The sequence below is a fragment of the Camelina sativa genome, chromosome 7, assembly GCF_030686135.1.
Source record: "Camelina sativa cultivar CO46 ecotype springtype chromosome 7, ASM3068613v1".
NCBI classification, from domain to species: domain Eukaryota; kingdom Viridiplantae; phylum Streptophyta; class Magnoliopsida; order Brassicales; family Brassicaceae; genus Camelina; species Camelina sativa.
The window spans coordinates 2,481,490-2,497,500 of record NC_141886.1 but is presented as its reverse complement, the minus strand read 5'-3'; the positions used below and the strand labels follow the sequence as shown (position 1 = coordinate 2,497,500).

Genomic DNA, 16,011 nt, shown 5'->3' with positions numbered 1-16,011 from the left:
TCGGATTTAGACGTAAGCCATGCAATTTGATACAGAGTAGGATGAGACTCTGTAAACAAGCCCAATTTTGTCACTGCTTCCTCGGAAATCACGTTGGTGCAGCTGCTAGAGTCAATGATTATTCTACAAACTTTTCCCTGAATGGTACAAGTAGAGTGAAAAATGTTAGTACGAAGCCATGATTCTTCAACACCGTGTGGAATCATGAAATTTCTCCGAATCACCAAGTCCCTGTATCACCAAGTACTTCTTCCGTAGTCTCATCAGGCTCATTGTCATCTAAATAATCATCATAAACAGGTGCATCACTTGCGAACAGGCCGCGACGTTGGAGAGTGGGACAACTCGCTTGAGGATGACCTTGTTTCCCACACTTAAAACACTTAGAAACCGGTGTTCACGTCTGTCCTGACATACCACTATTCTCGTGAAAATCGTTGTGTCGCACAGGTTCACTAGTTTTGATTGCCCCTGTTTCAGTGGAAGAACCCAAACACAAACGAGATGAATTCCAAGAAGATGATTGCCCACGAGCTTGCTGCTCAATTAATAAAGCACGCTGATGTGCTTCCGAAACCGTCATGGGATTAAACTGTAGTAGAGTGTTCTGAATTTGTAAGCGAAGACCGCCAATAAAACGCGACACTCTCTGCTCTTCGTTCTCTGTTAATGAATTTCTGGCCATTAAAGAAAAAAAAATCTAATGCATACTCATCAACGGACTTCGAACTTTGTCGCAAATTGTGAAGTCGTGTGTACAAGGTGCGTGTTTAATTATAAGGCAACAAGGCCTTTCTCATCAGCCTTTTCAGCTTTTCCCACAAAGCAATACGATCCTTGCCTGCCCTTCCTTAGTTTGCTTCCACCACACCGATGCTCTGCCTCGGAACCGTGTCGCCACAAGAGATACACACATCTTATCAGGAACTTCTTTGAACGCCAGCAATTCTTCCGTTGTGTTAAGAAAATCGAGAAACTCATCTGATTGTAACCCTCCAGTAAATTCAGGTATCTCAAGTCGAAAACCTGATTCCCACCGCCTATCTTCAAAACGTGGAGCTGCGATGATGTCACGATGTTGATGCCTCCGATCTGGTAAGTCACCAAGTGGTGCAAAAGGGTTATCTTCAACGTCCTCCTCGTCGTCAACCTCATCGAAGACTGGCTCTTCTTGTCGCCGCACACCCGAAACATCACGTTGAGCTTGGAAGATAGCTCGTACTGCAGATTCAACAGTGGTTCGCATGGTATCTCGAAAATTATGTTGCATCTCAGCCATCATCTTCTGAAATTCATCGTTATGTTCATCGAGCTGGGTTTGAAGATTTTTCTTTGGAGGCATGATTAGGATCTTCGTCTCTGATACCAACTAATGCAGGGTGATAGTACGACACGAACTCCGGAGATCAATGGATTCTCGAAGAACAGGTCGCAGCTTTGAGTTCTATTATCTTTGTATCAATGGATCAAAGAGTAAGAGAATTCGAAGACTTGGAACAAGAAAAACTTCTGTTTTATTAAAATTCTTAAAACAGCTGTCATTCACGTTACAAGAAAAAGAGTACTTATATGTCTCCGCAAACACAAAACCCTCGTCGGAACTTGTCGAGCAAGCAACAACTACACCGACTTAAAAGAAACCCAATAATAAATAATAAAGCCCAACAAAACTAATAAAATAAATATAGAGTAAAGTCCAACAAAAGAATAAGAAGATGTTGCTACATCAGAGAAGGAGAGAAAAGAGAAAGAGATGGAGTTTGCAAAACGGATTGGGTGGCCGCGGCAACGAGTATATGGATACAAAGCTTTACCAGAGCAAGCAACACCTTTGGAATCTATTCCTCTCTTCTCAAAACATCTCAATCTTAATTATGACCAGTCTAAACTTGACACCGTCTCCGTTTGCAAAGACATCAGAGCAAACGTAAGCTGAGAAGGAAATGTTTTTGGCACCTCTCTCGTAAAAGTAAAGGTTCCTCGATGTGGAAGCAAATGCTAAAGTTGCGTCCCACAACTAAAACATTCCTCTCTTGCTAACTGGGTGACAGGACAAAATGCTCTTTCTGGTATGATAACTGGATTCCTTTCGGGGATATGATCACCTTCCTAGGAGCAGATGTCCATCATAGAATTGGTCTCCTTCTTGACTCCATAGTGGCAAAGGCTCATACTGAGAACGGATGGATTTTCAGAGGTGCTCGGCCTTAATGAAGAACTTCTCCTAACCCATCTCACTGAGATAAACATCATTGAGAACAGAAAGGACATTTACTTGTTGTTGATTTGTGCTTGAAGGAGTCTTAGCCGCTTAGAAAACTTACTATTACACAACAACCTTATCTTGTTTTTACCATCTCCTTACATATTTATACTACTAGGTTTTAGGTTAATTGTCATTTGTCCTAAACCACAAAATATTACTGAGCTCATTACACATAATTGGGCCTAATTGATTACATGGCCTTAATGACCTTCTTTGCTTCACCTTCTTTTTCTCCTTCCTTCGTCTCTTCTTCTTCCTTCTTCTACATATGCTTATGAATCTCTCTGCTCCTAATCACCTCAGCATCTTCTTCCTTCATTGTCTCTTGTTCCTTATTGAGCAAAGGATCAACTTCCAACACTCCTTCTTGATCCTTTTGCTCAATCCCCAAAATCTGACCTAAGAAATTGATTCCCTTTGTTTCTGAAACTTCTTTGATTTGGTTCTTAATTCATGGTCTTATGCCTCTCAGAACATCAGCATAACTCACCGGTAGGTTCTCTTGCTCCCTCATCATCTTTATCTTTCCAATCTCATCAGATTTGATATGATTCTTCATTGTTCCGGTTCTGGCTATTGGCTTGATTTCTCTTACGTTCTCTTCAACCTTGACTGAAACCTGATGCTTGTTCTTGTTCTGCAGGTACGCTTGCAAGTACTGCAGGTCGTCGATCCCTTCTACAACATCTACAAAACTCACATGTAAGTTATCTTTCTCCCTCATTGTTTCATTCTTACCTTAGTAATCTTGATTGAGTTTGACCCAGTTTCTGATCTGTTTCTCATCATGACTGATCCCTTGTTCTTGTCATGAGTTTCTGCAATTTGAGGCTTCTTCTTCTCCATGTTTGTCTCATTGCAAGGTGAATCATCATTCTCCAAGTATAGTAAGTTTGAGTTCTTCTTTCTTATCTCCCTCTTTTCTTTGGCTTTCATAGCTTAAGTCTTCCTCTTGCTTTCCTTTTTATTTGCTCTTTGAATCCGATTCCTCTCCATATTCTTTAACTTTTTCTTCTCTCTTTTGAAATGATTCAGTTCTCTCTCTTGCAGGTACCTTTTAGCTGAGACATATGTCGGACCTCTATCTCCCTCATCCGGTTCAATGATATTCACTTTACCACACACCAACATTTTTCTTGTATTCTTTTGATCGTTACTCTTACAGTGTTTGACATCAACCGTCTTTTGAATTCCAGCTTCATGTTTTTCTTTGTGAGAAAAGAGATTTTTGACATCGCTGAAGAGAGGCTCCCTCACCTCAGGTTCTCTATCCTTTTTCAGTAAGAACTTTCCCAATTCTGCTTTCGTAACATCTCCAACCTCTCCCATAACTGCTTATAAACTTTTGCTTGTAGTCTCCATACTTGGTGAGATGTTCTTCCTATGGTTAGTATCCTCTTCAGACAATGGCTTGAGACTCTCAGCTAAGTTTTCGTCTGTTGGTTTTTCTTCATCTTTCAGCATTGTGTTATGGTTCTCTGCTTTCAGGCTTATCCCCTTGGTTCTTTCAACTTTCTCACTTTGTTTAGTGGTTGCAGGCTCTAAGCATCCAACTTCACCTTCATTCTCTTTCATCGGTTGTTCAATAGGTTGGTGGTATGTCATCCTTTGAAATCTTTGAAACCATTCACTGTGATTGTTGCATTGCTGCATATGACTTGATTCCCCTACTTGGATATCCTGGTTCATTGTGGGGATTGTTACTCTTTTAATCACACAATGTGACAATCGTTCTTCTTTTTTCTGCAGGCTCTCAGTTTCAGCATTTCCATATACTTCACCATGACCTTCAGGTCCAGTTTCTACCTTCCTCTCCGATGTCTCTCCTTGCTGCTTTTCTTTTTTCAATTTTTGGAACTCAATTGAATAGCATCCATCTGTCATGGGTGCTTCAAATAACTTCTTCCCTTCTTGATTAGTGATTATGCATCCTGATTCATTGAACATGATCCCATAGCCGCTGTTCATTAGCTGAGGGACACTTAGATAGTTGTGTGCCAGGCTAGGTACAAAGAGAACATCCCTTATTGCTCTTTTTCCCGTTTCAGTCATCACTGTGACTATACCCTTTCCTTTTGCTTGAATAACATCACCAGTGCATAAGCCCACCTTTTTCTTAGTGCTTTTGTTTAACTGTGAGAACCAACTTTCTTCTCTAGCCATGCGACATGTAGCTCCATTATCGATCAACCACATATTTTCATTGCTTGTGATTTGGTCATGAATTGCTGTAAACAATCCTTCTTGTTGGTCGTCTTCTTCATGGTCTTGTTTGTTTATTGGTACTTAACCTTGTTGTTCAGCTTGAGCTTGCATCTGAGTTTAGTTGTGCTTGAGTCTACAGTCTCTAGCATAGTGTCCCAGCCTTCCACACACAAAACAACCTCCTCTAGGTTTGAATTGCATGTTTTGTTGTGTGGTTGTTGTCTTGTTTTTGTTGTAGTAGCATTCTTCCTCATTGTGATTGTTTTTCTTACATATGTTGCACCACTTTGATTGAGAAGATTCTGGTCTGAATGTGTCTTGTGTATGTTGAACATTCTTAAACTTCTGAAACCTTGCTGCAAACGCTCCCTCAGCACTCCCACTGTTCCCATCATCTAATCTTTTCTCTTGACCTTGTAATGCATTGACTATCTCAGCCACTGTTATGGTTGAAAGGTCTTTTGTCTGCTCTATAACACCCACATATGAGTCAAACCTCTCTTGCAAGGAGCACAATATCTTGGAGACAATCATGCTCTCATGTAACACTTTTCCATAAGTTCTCATTTCATTTCCCAGCTCCACTACTTTCTTAGTGAACTCTACAATTGTCTCTCTCTCTCATCTTGTTTCAGGTTGTAAAAGTTAGCCCTTAGTCTATGCAGCATTATCATGGAACCTTTTGAGTCTCCTTGAAACCTTAGCTTCAACACTTCCCATGCTTCTCTTGACGTTTCAGTCACCGACAGGTAAGTGCTGAAAATTTCTTCAGTAACAGCACTGAACAGTAGTTGCAAGGCTGTTTGGTCTTTCATTTCAAGTTCCTCCCACTCCCCTAATTTCTTTCTCTCATCTTGTACAGGTGTAGCTAGCTTAGGTGATTCTGGAATTCCCTCAGTTACTATCTTCCACAACCCCTTAGACTTAAGGATTGCCTTCATCTTAATGACCCATAAGCTATAGTTGTTCCCATCACACACTGGAACCACTAGTGAGTTCTGCATTTCTACTTAAAGACTGGTTTTTGATGTTACCTTTTCTTTTCTTTCTCTTTTCTTCCTTTCTGCTGTGTTCTAATGAACCAGCTTGTGCCTTTGATTTCTTTGTGCAGATCTTCAAGCTTCAAGGCCACCAAGACCATCTAGCTCTGATACCATGTTGATTTGTGCTTGAAGGAGTCTTAGCCGCTTAGAAAACTTACTATTACACAACAACCTTATCTTGTTTTTACCATCTCCTTACATATTTATACTACTAGGTTTTAGGTTAATTGTCATTTGTCCTAAACCACAAAATATTACTGAGCCCATTACACATAATTGGGCCTAATTGATTACATGGCCTTAATGGCCTTCTTTGCTTTACCTTCTTCTTCTCCCTACGATCTTCTTCTCCTTCCTTCGTCTCTTCTTCTTCCTTCTTCTACATCTGCTTATGAATCTCTCTGCTCCTAATCACCTCAGCATCTTCTTCCTTCATTGTCTCTTGTTCCTTATTGAGCAAAGGATCAACTTCCAACACTTGTGGGCTAGACCAAATGGTGACCCCAAGGATCGGTTTCATTTCTCTGAAACTCTAGAAATCTGCAGAACGTCGGCTCAAGCAGTATCTTGGCACAAACAAGTTTGGTTCACAGGTTCTATCCCTAAGCACTCTTTTTTAATGTGGCTATGTTTTCTAGACAGATTGCCAACTCTTTCAAGGCTTAAAAACTGGGGAATTTTGGAGGATGATACTTGCCATCTTTGTGAGATCTATTTTGAGACAAGAGATCACCTCTTCTTGAGATGTCCATATAGCTACGACCTGTGGAGATGTTGGAGATGGTGCCTTGCTAGGTTGCAGATTCCTTTCACGTGATTCAACACCTGGGACCGGTTCCTCTTCTGGCTTCAGAGGCCATCAAACGAAGAAAAAATGAATCCTCTGTAGCTCATTGCAGCCCACGCCGTAATCTACTCTATTTGGCACGAGAGAAACGCTCGCATCTTCAACGGCACACGAATGCGGGTGGAAAGACTCTTTTCTCAGCTGAACCGTCGTATTCAAAACACTTGCTCTGCTAGGCACTGCAACCCGAAGCTTCAAGACCTGCTTCTTCTGTGGTTTCGAACCTCCCCCTCCCCCCTATCTAGTCTATGTTACTGTGTAACTTATTATCCTAGTACCGGGCTTGTTCACCCCGGATTTTATTGTTGCAGCAAGATTTTATTGTTGCTGCTGCAGGCACCTATGTATCTATGTAATCAAAAACCTTAAGTGATAATACCAGAAATTTTAAGAAAAAAAAAATGTAGGCATCCTCTCCGGACTCTTCTACACCGCGGTTGCAAGCAGCAAAAGCGGTAGTGGTCGCTTCTTTGGTGGACCATGGTTGGTTATATTCGTGGGGCTAGCTGGTGCAATGGTTTGTGGGATATGGATGGCTGCGTCAGGAGTGATCGAAAAGCCTCCGCTGGCTATGATGTGTTTGTTCATGTTCTTCTCCGGCCACTGTCAGACTTTTCTTTAATACGGCTATTGTGGTCACCGCTCTGTCCGTAACTTCTCCGACTATGGTGGGACGGCCGTTGGGATTATGAAGGTATAAGACCTCGTTAAGACTTGGGGAATAAGATATTAATTCTTGTATTGGACAGTTTCTGCTCTTTTATCATATAGAAATACGAAATACTTAGCTAGCTGGAGAAAGGAACTAGCTAGTAAGTATATATATCTAAATAAAATTAGAATTAGTAGGTATATTAAAATGATGATGTCTACGACTGGTCTTTTTTCGTTATACATAGAGTAGTGAAAATCAGTTTTGATGTACGCTCGTAGACCAAAAGTTAAGATAAATCGGTAGATTAATTACAAATTAAAATGTATACTTCCTATTATATATGTACGTACATATTTCTCATCACAAACATATATCTTATTATATAAAGTTGGGTTTTTAAATTAGCTATTAACATGATCATGACATGTGTCAAATACACTGATGAGATGTTAATACGTGTCAAAAATTATTATTTTACGAAACAGATAATTAAGAAAATAACATTAAATCTAAATAAAATTTACATGTTTATATCTAAAAAAAAATTCTAAATAAATAAAGAAAACTAACAAAACTAATCTATTTTCCATTGTACGTGTTTTCTCAATAAGATTTTGACATGTATAAACAAAAAAGTAATTCACTAAGCATGCATATTATTATTAATAAATAAATAGTGAATAAAAAATTTAAAAAGAATAACATAAGTTATGTCAAAAGAATTATTTTTTTTGAAACATAATAGGACAGCTAATTAAGAAAATAACATTATATCTACATAACATTATAGGTTTATATCGAAAGCTTTGATCTTTGATTTTTTTTCCTGGTATAATTTTGCCGATCTATTGTGTGGGTCTTTAATTCGTGCGGGTTTTTCAATGGAAGCTATCAGATGCAATAAAATGATATCGAAGTATATAATGCCCGTTAATTTAATCGAGGATGGAGACACTGATGGAGGTTCCAAAAGTGATACTACAGTTAGTAGCATTATAAGTTTAGAAGATAAATCGGTGGTTGATGTTTCTAGTCAAAATTTAGAGTTGTCTTTTCTGAATAATGTTGATGATTCTGGTACTGAAACAAGAGCTGCTTGATCGAGTAATTGAGAAGCGGTTTCAAATTTGGGAAGTTGGAATGGTATACCATTCTAAAATTGGTTTCAAACCGGATTTATGTGGTTTTCTATCGGATTAGGTTCGTAAACCGTTTAAACCAGATATATGGAGAAATATATGAGAACTTTTGATTCGGGTAAAAATAAGTTGAGAATTTATGATTCGAGAATATTTGAGATAGGTCATAGTTTTAAATTGTTTTGGTACATTTGGATACTTCTGAAGAGTAAATAGGTCGTTGATCCTTAACGTGATTATGACATATGTCATATTTTGGATTGTATATAAAGTTTATATTTTGTATATCTGAATTATCTAAGACTTCTATATACCATTCTGATTATAATTTTCAAAGTTTTATTTTTATTATATTATATTAATTTTCTTTCAATTTCTCAACTTTTATTGGGTTAGTCATAAAATCATTATAATCGAGTAGATAATTTTCACCAGTTGTTCATCCAAAATATCTTTGGAGTAAAAAATCTTCATGGTTAAAGAAATTATGTCACAAAACAATTTTAGTAATTATAAGAATTATAATTATGCTAAAATGAAAGTAAAGCAACATAAAATTTGTTTAATTTGTTTAGAAGACATTTTATAGGCGGTAATAAAAAGCATATTTTAACAATAAAATAATTTTGGGTGTAAGAACATATTTTTAATGGTAAAATATAGAGTAAAATTGTACGTGGTTACTTATTAGATGTTGCTTTGATGAATTTGTTGCATGTAAAATATTTTGTAAATAAGTTATAAAACGTTTTTGAAATTTGACAATAATAAAATTTTAAAGATGAGTATTTGACAAAAGTTTTAGTAGGATATAATTTAGCTTTCGATTATTGTAATATTTGTTATAATATATTAAAAATATATAAATATAAATAAATGTATGAAGGTAGATACAAATATTCTCTAACTTAAATTATTTATATATTTACTTTAGAAAATAAAATTTCTTTATATATTTTTAAAAAATTGTTTAAGGTTTAGAATTTATTTTCTTCAACAATTTTTAAATCCGCACATCGTGCGGGCCCTTATCTAATATATATATATATATGAATCATAGACTATGATAATATAGTATGTCGTTATCTGCATAATTAACTCAGTTAAATAGAAAATAAAAAATAAAACTAATTAATTATTATTTTTAATTTTTAATCACAAATACAGGGTCCATATAGCTTTCAGAATTAAAAGTTTCCACTGAGTATAATTAATGTTCATTTGAAAAGGGAAACTATAGATTTTAGTTATGTTTATTTACAGAAAATCAAATTGACGACACATTTTTTTAGGTAAAGATTTTAGTTAAACGACGACATTGTATCAAAAATTTAATATTTAACGTAAACACTTTTTACAATTGACACTTGTAGTAATTAATTTAATTTAAACCACAAAAAATGAAAGAATTACTATACTAGTGCATAAATCGTGGTTTATTACTAGACTAGTATCTGTTTTCTTTAACTTACTAGAATAGTACTAATTTGTTGCCAAAAGACTTTAAACCACTTTTATAATCTTGTATTTACATAAGTGTCATTAAAATTATTTTTGGGAGAAAAAAAACAAAAACTCTTCTTTCTCTCGAAAACAAAAACTCTTCGCCCTAGCCGTCAAGAAAAAAAATTCTCTGATGGCCGGCGATGGCCGAAAAAAAAATTCTCTGTCCGATCTCTTTCTCTCTTCTGCTCTACGAACCTTTCAGAATCAGCCATGGATGAAGAGTACGAGGTTATCGTTCTCGTCACCGGTCTCAATGAGTGTATCCTCAGTGGTTTCCTTTCCGTCGATGGTGTCAAGGTCTCGATCCTCTTTCCTCTCGATTCATATCTCGTTTTTTTAAAAAATACCTCTTATCTGAATTCATGATTGATTTATTTGGATTAATGTATTGATCCGGATTCAAATCTTCTATGTTATTTGATCCACGATGAACGGACTGAGCTCGATTTTTTATTTTTTGTATGGATTAGATGTGATGAATTTGATTAGTGAAATGTTTGCTCTGTAATCATGACTTCAAAAATAGAGGAATGTTGTTGTCATGCGATCTGATGTTTCATGTTTGAATTGACCTCTTGGTTATTTCCTCATGATATGATGTTTTGATGCATTTTGTGTTTCTGTTCGTGTCCCTGCAGCACTTTGTGCCTTTGTGGTATAACGGGACTGAAAACAACATATGGTTAGACACATATGACATGGTAAGAGAGAACCATTACGTCTTTTCCCTTCCTTGAGTGTTACAAGTTTCTATTTTTGCGTTCATCTTGTTGCTTTCTAAACCATATTTTTGCTTTCATCTTGTTGCTTCCTTTTCTTTACTTTTTAGATGATACACATGTGAAGTGTGTTTAAGGATTGTGATTAAAGATATATATTATTCCGCCAGGACAGGTATGTAAAATAAAATTGAATTTGCCTCTATATGATCAGTGGTTACAAGCTATATCTACTTATCTTGTTGTTCTCAAATCTCTAGGGTGCTATTATGGTTGTTGGTTCTAGTTTAAAATGCAGGTTCTGGTTTTGGTTTTCAAAAACTGTAGGTTCTGGTTTTGGTTTTCAAAATGCAGGTTCTGGTTTTTCAAAAACTGCAGGTTCTAGTTTAAATTACAGGTTTTGGTTTTGGTTTTTGAAATGCAGGTTCTTGTTTTTAAAGTTTCACGTTTTGGTTGTAGATGAGCTCATAACCAACTTCAACACTGGCAGAACAAAGAGCTACGACATGGTGTTTATGTTTAGTCTTTAGTAATCATATTGTAAGAAGAAACGACATGGTGTTATGTTATCTCCAGTGAATTATATAGGCTTACTGTGTACCTCTATTCTTTATGTTTGGATAAATACAAATTAATACAACTTGGGATATTGTCTTGTTTTGAAATTTATGAAATTATTATTTTGTTCTTCATCGACTCTTTGAGTAGCTTCATACCACTTATATGCAATTCATACCACCATTAGCTTTATTGTGCATATATCCAATTGGCTTGATCACATTTATAAACCCAACTCAATTGCCTCAAATTTTATTATAACATGTACATACCAAGGAGGCAAATGAAAACAACATGATTTGTTTTTAGATCATGAAGATAACTAGATAAGTATAAGTTAACTCTCTTAGCCCATCTTAGGCCATACAAAAATTTGCAATTATAGTGATCTCCATCAGCACTTTACCAGCAAATACATATCTAACTTACTACAAATTCAGTATTTTTCGTTTAGGGCAATTTTGTCTTTTCACCATTTAGGCAATCTCATTTAACCTAAAAATTATTTTTCTAATCTACTAACTCTATCACCACACGAAATACTAAGTCTACAAATTTTAACCTATTTTAGTAAGCGTTAGCTCTGCCACAACATAATTCAAAAACTCTATTCTCAACAGTAACTCTATCATCAACAATAACTCTACTGTCACTATTTATTAGTATGCCATATAACTCAATTCTACCTTCTTATTCTACCACCACTACAATTAAGTCTATCACATATCTCTATTTCGCCTATAACTCTAAGAATCTTTTTCTTGCTTACTCTACGACCACTGAAGTTAAGTCTACGGCTGATGCTTACTCTACCTCATAACTCTACGAGTTTTACTAACTCTACCATAACTATTTATATTTATGTCGCTTAACTCTACTAATGTTTTAACTCTCTCATATAACTATATCTCTACCATCACTCTACTTCAATCTACCGCATTACTCTCTGAAAATCCATAAATCTATTCACTAACTCTACCAACCTCATCTAACTTTACCGTGACTACAATGATAGACTTATGGATTAGCAGGATATTTTCCCTCCAAACACAGTTCCCTTTTAACACTTTCTTTCCTATGTAGATTTTAATTACAATGGCATGTTTCGTAATTATTTTTTTCGTTACACATTTCTCGAAGGGCGACTTTACCATTTAGAATCAAACCTCCTTATCCTCATTTTAATAATAAACAAAGATTTACCACCTAGTATAGTAATCCTTCCAAATTTTTGGGGAGTAAAAATTAGGTAGTATCTAAAGTGTGCCGTACCACTTGTAGCAATCAAATTTAATACTTTTTTTTTGTGCTGTCCAGAAAATATGTTATATAAAAAATTAACTTTATATTTAATGTTTTTTTTTATTTTTCTCAGACCAGACCCAACCCATCTCCTACAACCATCTGTCTCGGTGGGTGTTCTTTGATCCCCTCTCTCTCTCTCTCCAACAAACCTAAAATCTCGGGCATTCGATCTCAGGTGGTAAGGGATCTAGAGAGAAGAGAAGATTCATTCGATTCGTGATGACGATCGTAGCTACGCTATTAGAATCAACGAAGCATAATAATAAATGTTATGCTCCAAGCTTTATCGCTTTCAATCTCTGTCTCGCTTTTATCGATGCCGCACTTGCTTTCATCGCATTCCTTCAGGTTTCTGATTTCTTCTTAGGTTTCGTTTTCTCTTTGAACAGACAAAAAGGAACGATTTTTTTTTTAATTTTTTTTTTCTGAATGCTAGATTGTGTGTCTGTTAAGACATTGTGCTGTGAATTTCGTCTTTTTAAGATTCGATTAGATTTGATTTGAGACTGTTATTGGTTCGTGGTGTTGAATTTGATGAATTGGTTTGTTTTTAGTCTTATAGAGAGCTGTGTGTCTGTTGTTGATGTGGTTGACTATTGAGTTTTAGGTCAACTCTATGAATAACTTACAGAGCTCAAGTGTGTTGTTTGTGTACAGTGAGAGATTTGATTCAAGGAATCTGAATCCAAGATATGATTTTAGTATTAAAAGTAGAATCTTTTCTTTTCAATTGGTGGCTTCTATGTAAGTAGAATCTTATTCTCTTCTTCTGTTTTCGTTGGGTTGGGCTTATAAGATTTTATCTTGTCTGCCTCCTGCTTTCAGTTATCTCGATTTCACAGGCGGAATAAACAAGTTGGGTGGACACGGCAAAAAGTATTTCTTCTTCTCAGCTTTCTGTTTTTTTGATTCAAGTTTAGGTTCATGGTGTGCATATGACATATCCATCAATGTAAATTGCAGGTGCTTCATCTTATGATTGGCTCTTCAAACACAGGTAAATCCTCTGAAGCATTTGTTATTTAGGAACATAGATTAGTTGGGGAAAGTTGTAGTTAATGAGTAAGGTCGCTATTCTTATCCATTGGCAGGTTCTGTCATTTATTTTGTGGCTGCGATTGTAGCGACTTGTACAAGGTGGCATCATTGGTCCAACGCATTAGGTTTTCTACTTATGGGTAAAACTTCCATTCCCTAGACTAGTTAAGGGTTTGTTTATGTTTCTTAGTTACGTCTATAGGTTTGTCCCTGATGAATTGAATTTGTACTTTGCAGCCTTTCCCAAAATTCTGTTTCTGGCAACTTTTCTTCTGCTTCTCTCTTTCTGGTACGTATGTTCTCTCAATACTCTGATTCTATCGTGTAGTAGTATCTCATTATTTTATCTGAATAATAATGATCTGAGGTAAGACAATGATGCTTTTTAATGTTTATAGGGTAGATGTTTGCCATCAGGGAAATGGAGATGATGATGATGATGATGATGAAGAAAATAGCATCCAGCAAGTGTTACTTGAAAAAAGCAAGAGCAAGCCAGGTTCTTCGAATGCAAGTGATCGTAGAAAGTGTTGCTCTTTTCATGGTATTCATGTTGGCACCCGGCAGAAGTTTGTTGTTGCGGTAAAGGATACTTCCGGTTTTATGCATTAACCACTAGCCATTTCAATTCTATGGTCTTTTCAAAAATGTTTTATCTTTTTTTTTGCTAGGCGGTTGTTCTTGTGTTCATCTTAATGATAGCGTTTGCAATCCTTATCTGGATTGCTTCCGGAAAGAATCCTATCAATGCTTCAGTGTTGGCTCAGGTTTGTGGTATTTCTCTACACAGTGATATTCATAAAAGTTCTTTTCCTCGTGAAATAGAAGAGACTCTGGTTATTACTTTTTTCTGGTGTTCTGACAAATTCACTTGTGGTGTAGGTGTATGTTGATATTTTTGCTGCAATAATCATAATTACGGGAGGAGGAATATGCTTCTATGGTAAGTAATTGCATCAGTTCTTTTCTGGTTTCAGCTATTCGAATTTTTCTTGTAGCATTTCGTTAAGATGCTTTGGTCACTGGTCAACAGGCTTATTGCTATGATCTTTTTTATTCAATTGATTTTTCCATAATGAGACCACCATTAAACTTGACCAAGCAGCCTTAATACAAAATCTTTTATGCACTTTTTAGGCCTGCGTCTGCTCTTTAATCTAAGGAAGGTGCGGTCTGAACAGGTTTCATCGGAGATGCGAAAGGTAACTAATGACTCTTATTGGCTCATGAAGTTTTTTTTAATTGCATTGCACATTTTAGTCGAATCCTTATACTGAAAGTGCAATTTTAACCATTTTTAGGTATCGGGTTTAGCAGGCGTTTCAGTTGTTTGCTTCACCGTTAGCTCTTTAATCGCTCTTCTCACACACATACCGGTAAAACATGATTTCCCAAAGTATACTTGTAAACGGAAACCTAACCTTCCTCGATATGCTTAACCAAAATATATTTTACTGATCTCAGTTCTTCTATCATTGGAACCCAAGCAAATTGCACGGCATCAAAGCATTGGTTCTTCTGATCATATACTATTTTATAGGTGAAAGATTTTTTTCTTTCAGTTGTGGTCCTAAAGACCTCAAATGTAGTATATTATTATTACTGATAAGAAGGCTTTTTGACAGGTTCCACAGTACCATTGGCTTTCGTTCTATGGGTTTTGCGGGAGTTACCTCCTCAAAACATGGTGAGTAGACAAGAAGAACCTAGAAGAATTACTTATGTCAACTATGAAACTGCAAGGCAGCCTCCCCAGCACTGGGCCTCAACAACAGTGTCGAAAAATCAGGTACACAAGTCTCTTGTTAATCATCCACATTAGGAAGTCATTAGCATCATATATATATATCAGGGGTGGGAACATAAACCGCAATATTTATCTATAGCTCTTTTAAGCTAACAACAACTGAAACCGATTGCTTACGCAATGTTGAGAGCATTTAAGAAAGGTTTGGAAAAAAAACCGTGGTCTGAAACACTTAAGGAAAAACCTCAGGTTAGATAGTGACTGTGAGATTGTTTCAGAGTATTATCTACTTTGTCGAGCATAGATTATTTAAGGAGGTCACTTAACATGTTTTTTATGGTTGGGGACAAACACACAATGGTGTAGGTTTCTAAGGCAAGTCCTATATGAAGCAGAGAAATCATTATATTATTAAGTTGTTGGCCAGAAGCGAAAATCCGCCAATTCTCTTCTCTAGTCACCGGGGAAAAAGCTGCGGAGTGGTTCGTAGTCACCGGAATGTGGTGGTGTGTTGTGCTGAAGTGAATGAAAGTGGGAAACAAGCTCGTGTTCTTCTTCTCTCTGTGTCGCCTTGGAAGGATATTAAAAAAAAAAAAAAAGTGTTCATAAGATAGAAAATGGAAGCTATGTAAATATAAACACTTTTTTTGATTGCAGTTTTCTAGTTTTAGGTGCTTCTATCATGTGTTGAGAGTTCTTCTTCATCAGACAAGACTTGTGGGATATAATATGTGTTCTCACTTCTCATTGATCCTCCTAAACGGCGTCGTTTAACCTGCTTTCTTATAATTATTTACAAAACGGCGTCGTATCCTTCTCTGACTTCTGAATATCATCAGCGTTGAGATCAAACATCAAACGACGCGTATTGAGAAGTCGATCACTAATACGGTGTCGTATTACTTCCTATTTCGAAATTTTATATAGCGCGAGACTCTTTGGTCAACGTAGCGCCATGTTTTTTTATTTGGGATCACGAAACG

General features: G+C 36.3%; 1 protein-coding gene and 2 long non-coding RNA genes across 8 annotated transcripts; all 3 read left to right on the top strand.

Moving 5' to 3' along the window:
• Positions 1 to 5,102: 5,102 nt before the first annotated feature.
• On the top strand, positions 5,103 to 5,713 carry LOC109125561 (uncharacterized). Its single transcript, XR_002032666.2, has 3 exons — positions 5,103 to 5,220; positions 5,334 to 5,462; positions 5,583 to 5,713. It is a non-coding gene; the product is annotated as an uncharacterized LOC109125561 (long non-coding RNA).
• Positions 5,714 to 9,650: 3,937 nt separating this feature from the next.
• LOC104724981 (uncharacterized) lies at positions 9,651 to 11,072 on the top strand. Of its 2 annotated transcripts, none has more exons than XR_015562699.1 (4): positions 9,651 to 9,958; positions 10,300 to 10,362; positions 10,491 to 10,555; positions 10,840 to 11,072. It is a non-coding gene; the product is annotated as an uncharacterized LOC104724981 (long non-coding RNA). The 2 variants fall into 2 exon arrangements; XR_015562700.1 differs by having other exon boundaries at positions 9,682 to 9,958; positions 10,805 to 11,072.
• Positions 11,073 to 12,260: 1,188 nt separating this feature from the next.
• LOC104700004 (tobamovirus multiplication protein 1) lies at positions 12,261 to 15,775 on the top strand. 5 transcript variants are annotated; one of them, XM_010415446.3, is made up of 13 exons: positions 12,261 to 12,591; positions 13,069 to 13,119; positions 13,207 to 13,240; positions 13,335 to 13,421; positions 13,519 to 13,570; positions 13,680 to 13,863; positions 13,953 to 14,048; positions 14,164 to 14,224; positions 14,419 to 14,483; positions 14,583 to 14,657; positions 14,746 to 14,821; positions 14,907 to 15,070; positions 15,395 to 15,775. In XM_010415446.3, the coding sequence occupies exons 1-13, from the start codon at positions 12,463 to 12,465 to the stop codon at positions 15,416 to 15,418; spliced, it is 1,098 nt and encodes a 365-aa protein (XP_010413748.2). In that variant the 5' UTR covers positions 12,261 to 12,462; the 3' UTR covers positions 15,419 to 15,775. The 5 variants fall into 5 exon arrangements, with proteins under 5 accessions (XP_010413748.2, XP_087315253.1, XP_010413749.1 ...); XM_087459127.1 differs by having other exon boundaries at positions 15,168 to 15,775; XM_010415447.3 differs by having other exon boundaries at positions 12,317 to 12,591; positions 13,040 to 13,119.
• Positions 15,776 to 16,011: the final 236 nt, after the last annotated feature.

Coding starts and splice junctions, on each gene's coding strand:
- LOC104700004 (XM_010415446.3), top strand. CDS start 12,463: ATGACGATCGTAGCTACGCTATTAGAATCAACGAAGCATAATAATAAA. Junction 14,822..14,906: donor GATCATATACTATTTTATAG/GTGAAAGATTTT, acceptor GCTTTTTGACAG/GTTCCACAGTACCATTGGCT. Junction 15,071..15,394: donor CAACAGTGTCGAAAAATCAG/GTACACAAGTCT, acceptor ACAATGGTGTAG/GTTTCTAAGGCAAGTCCTAT.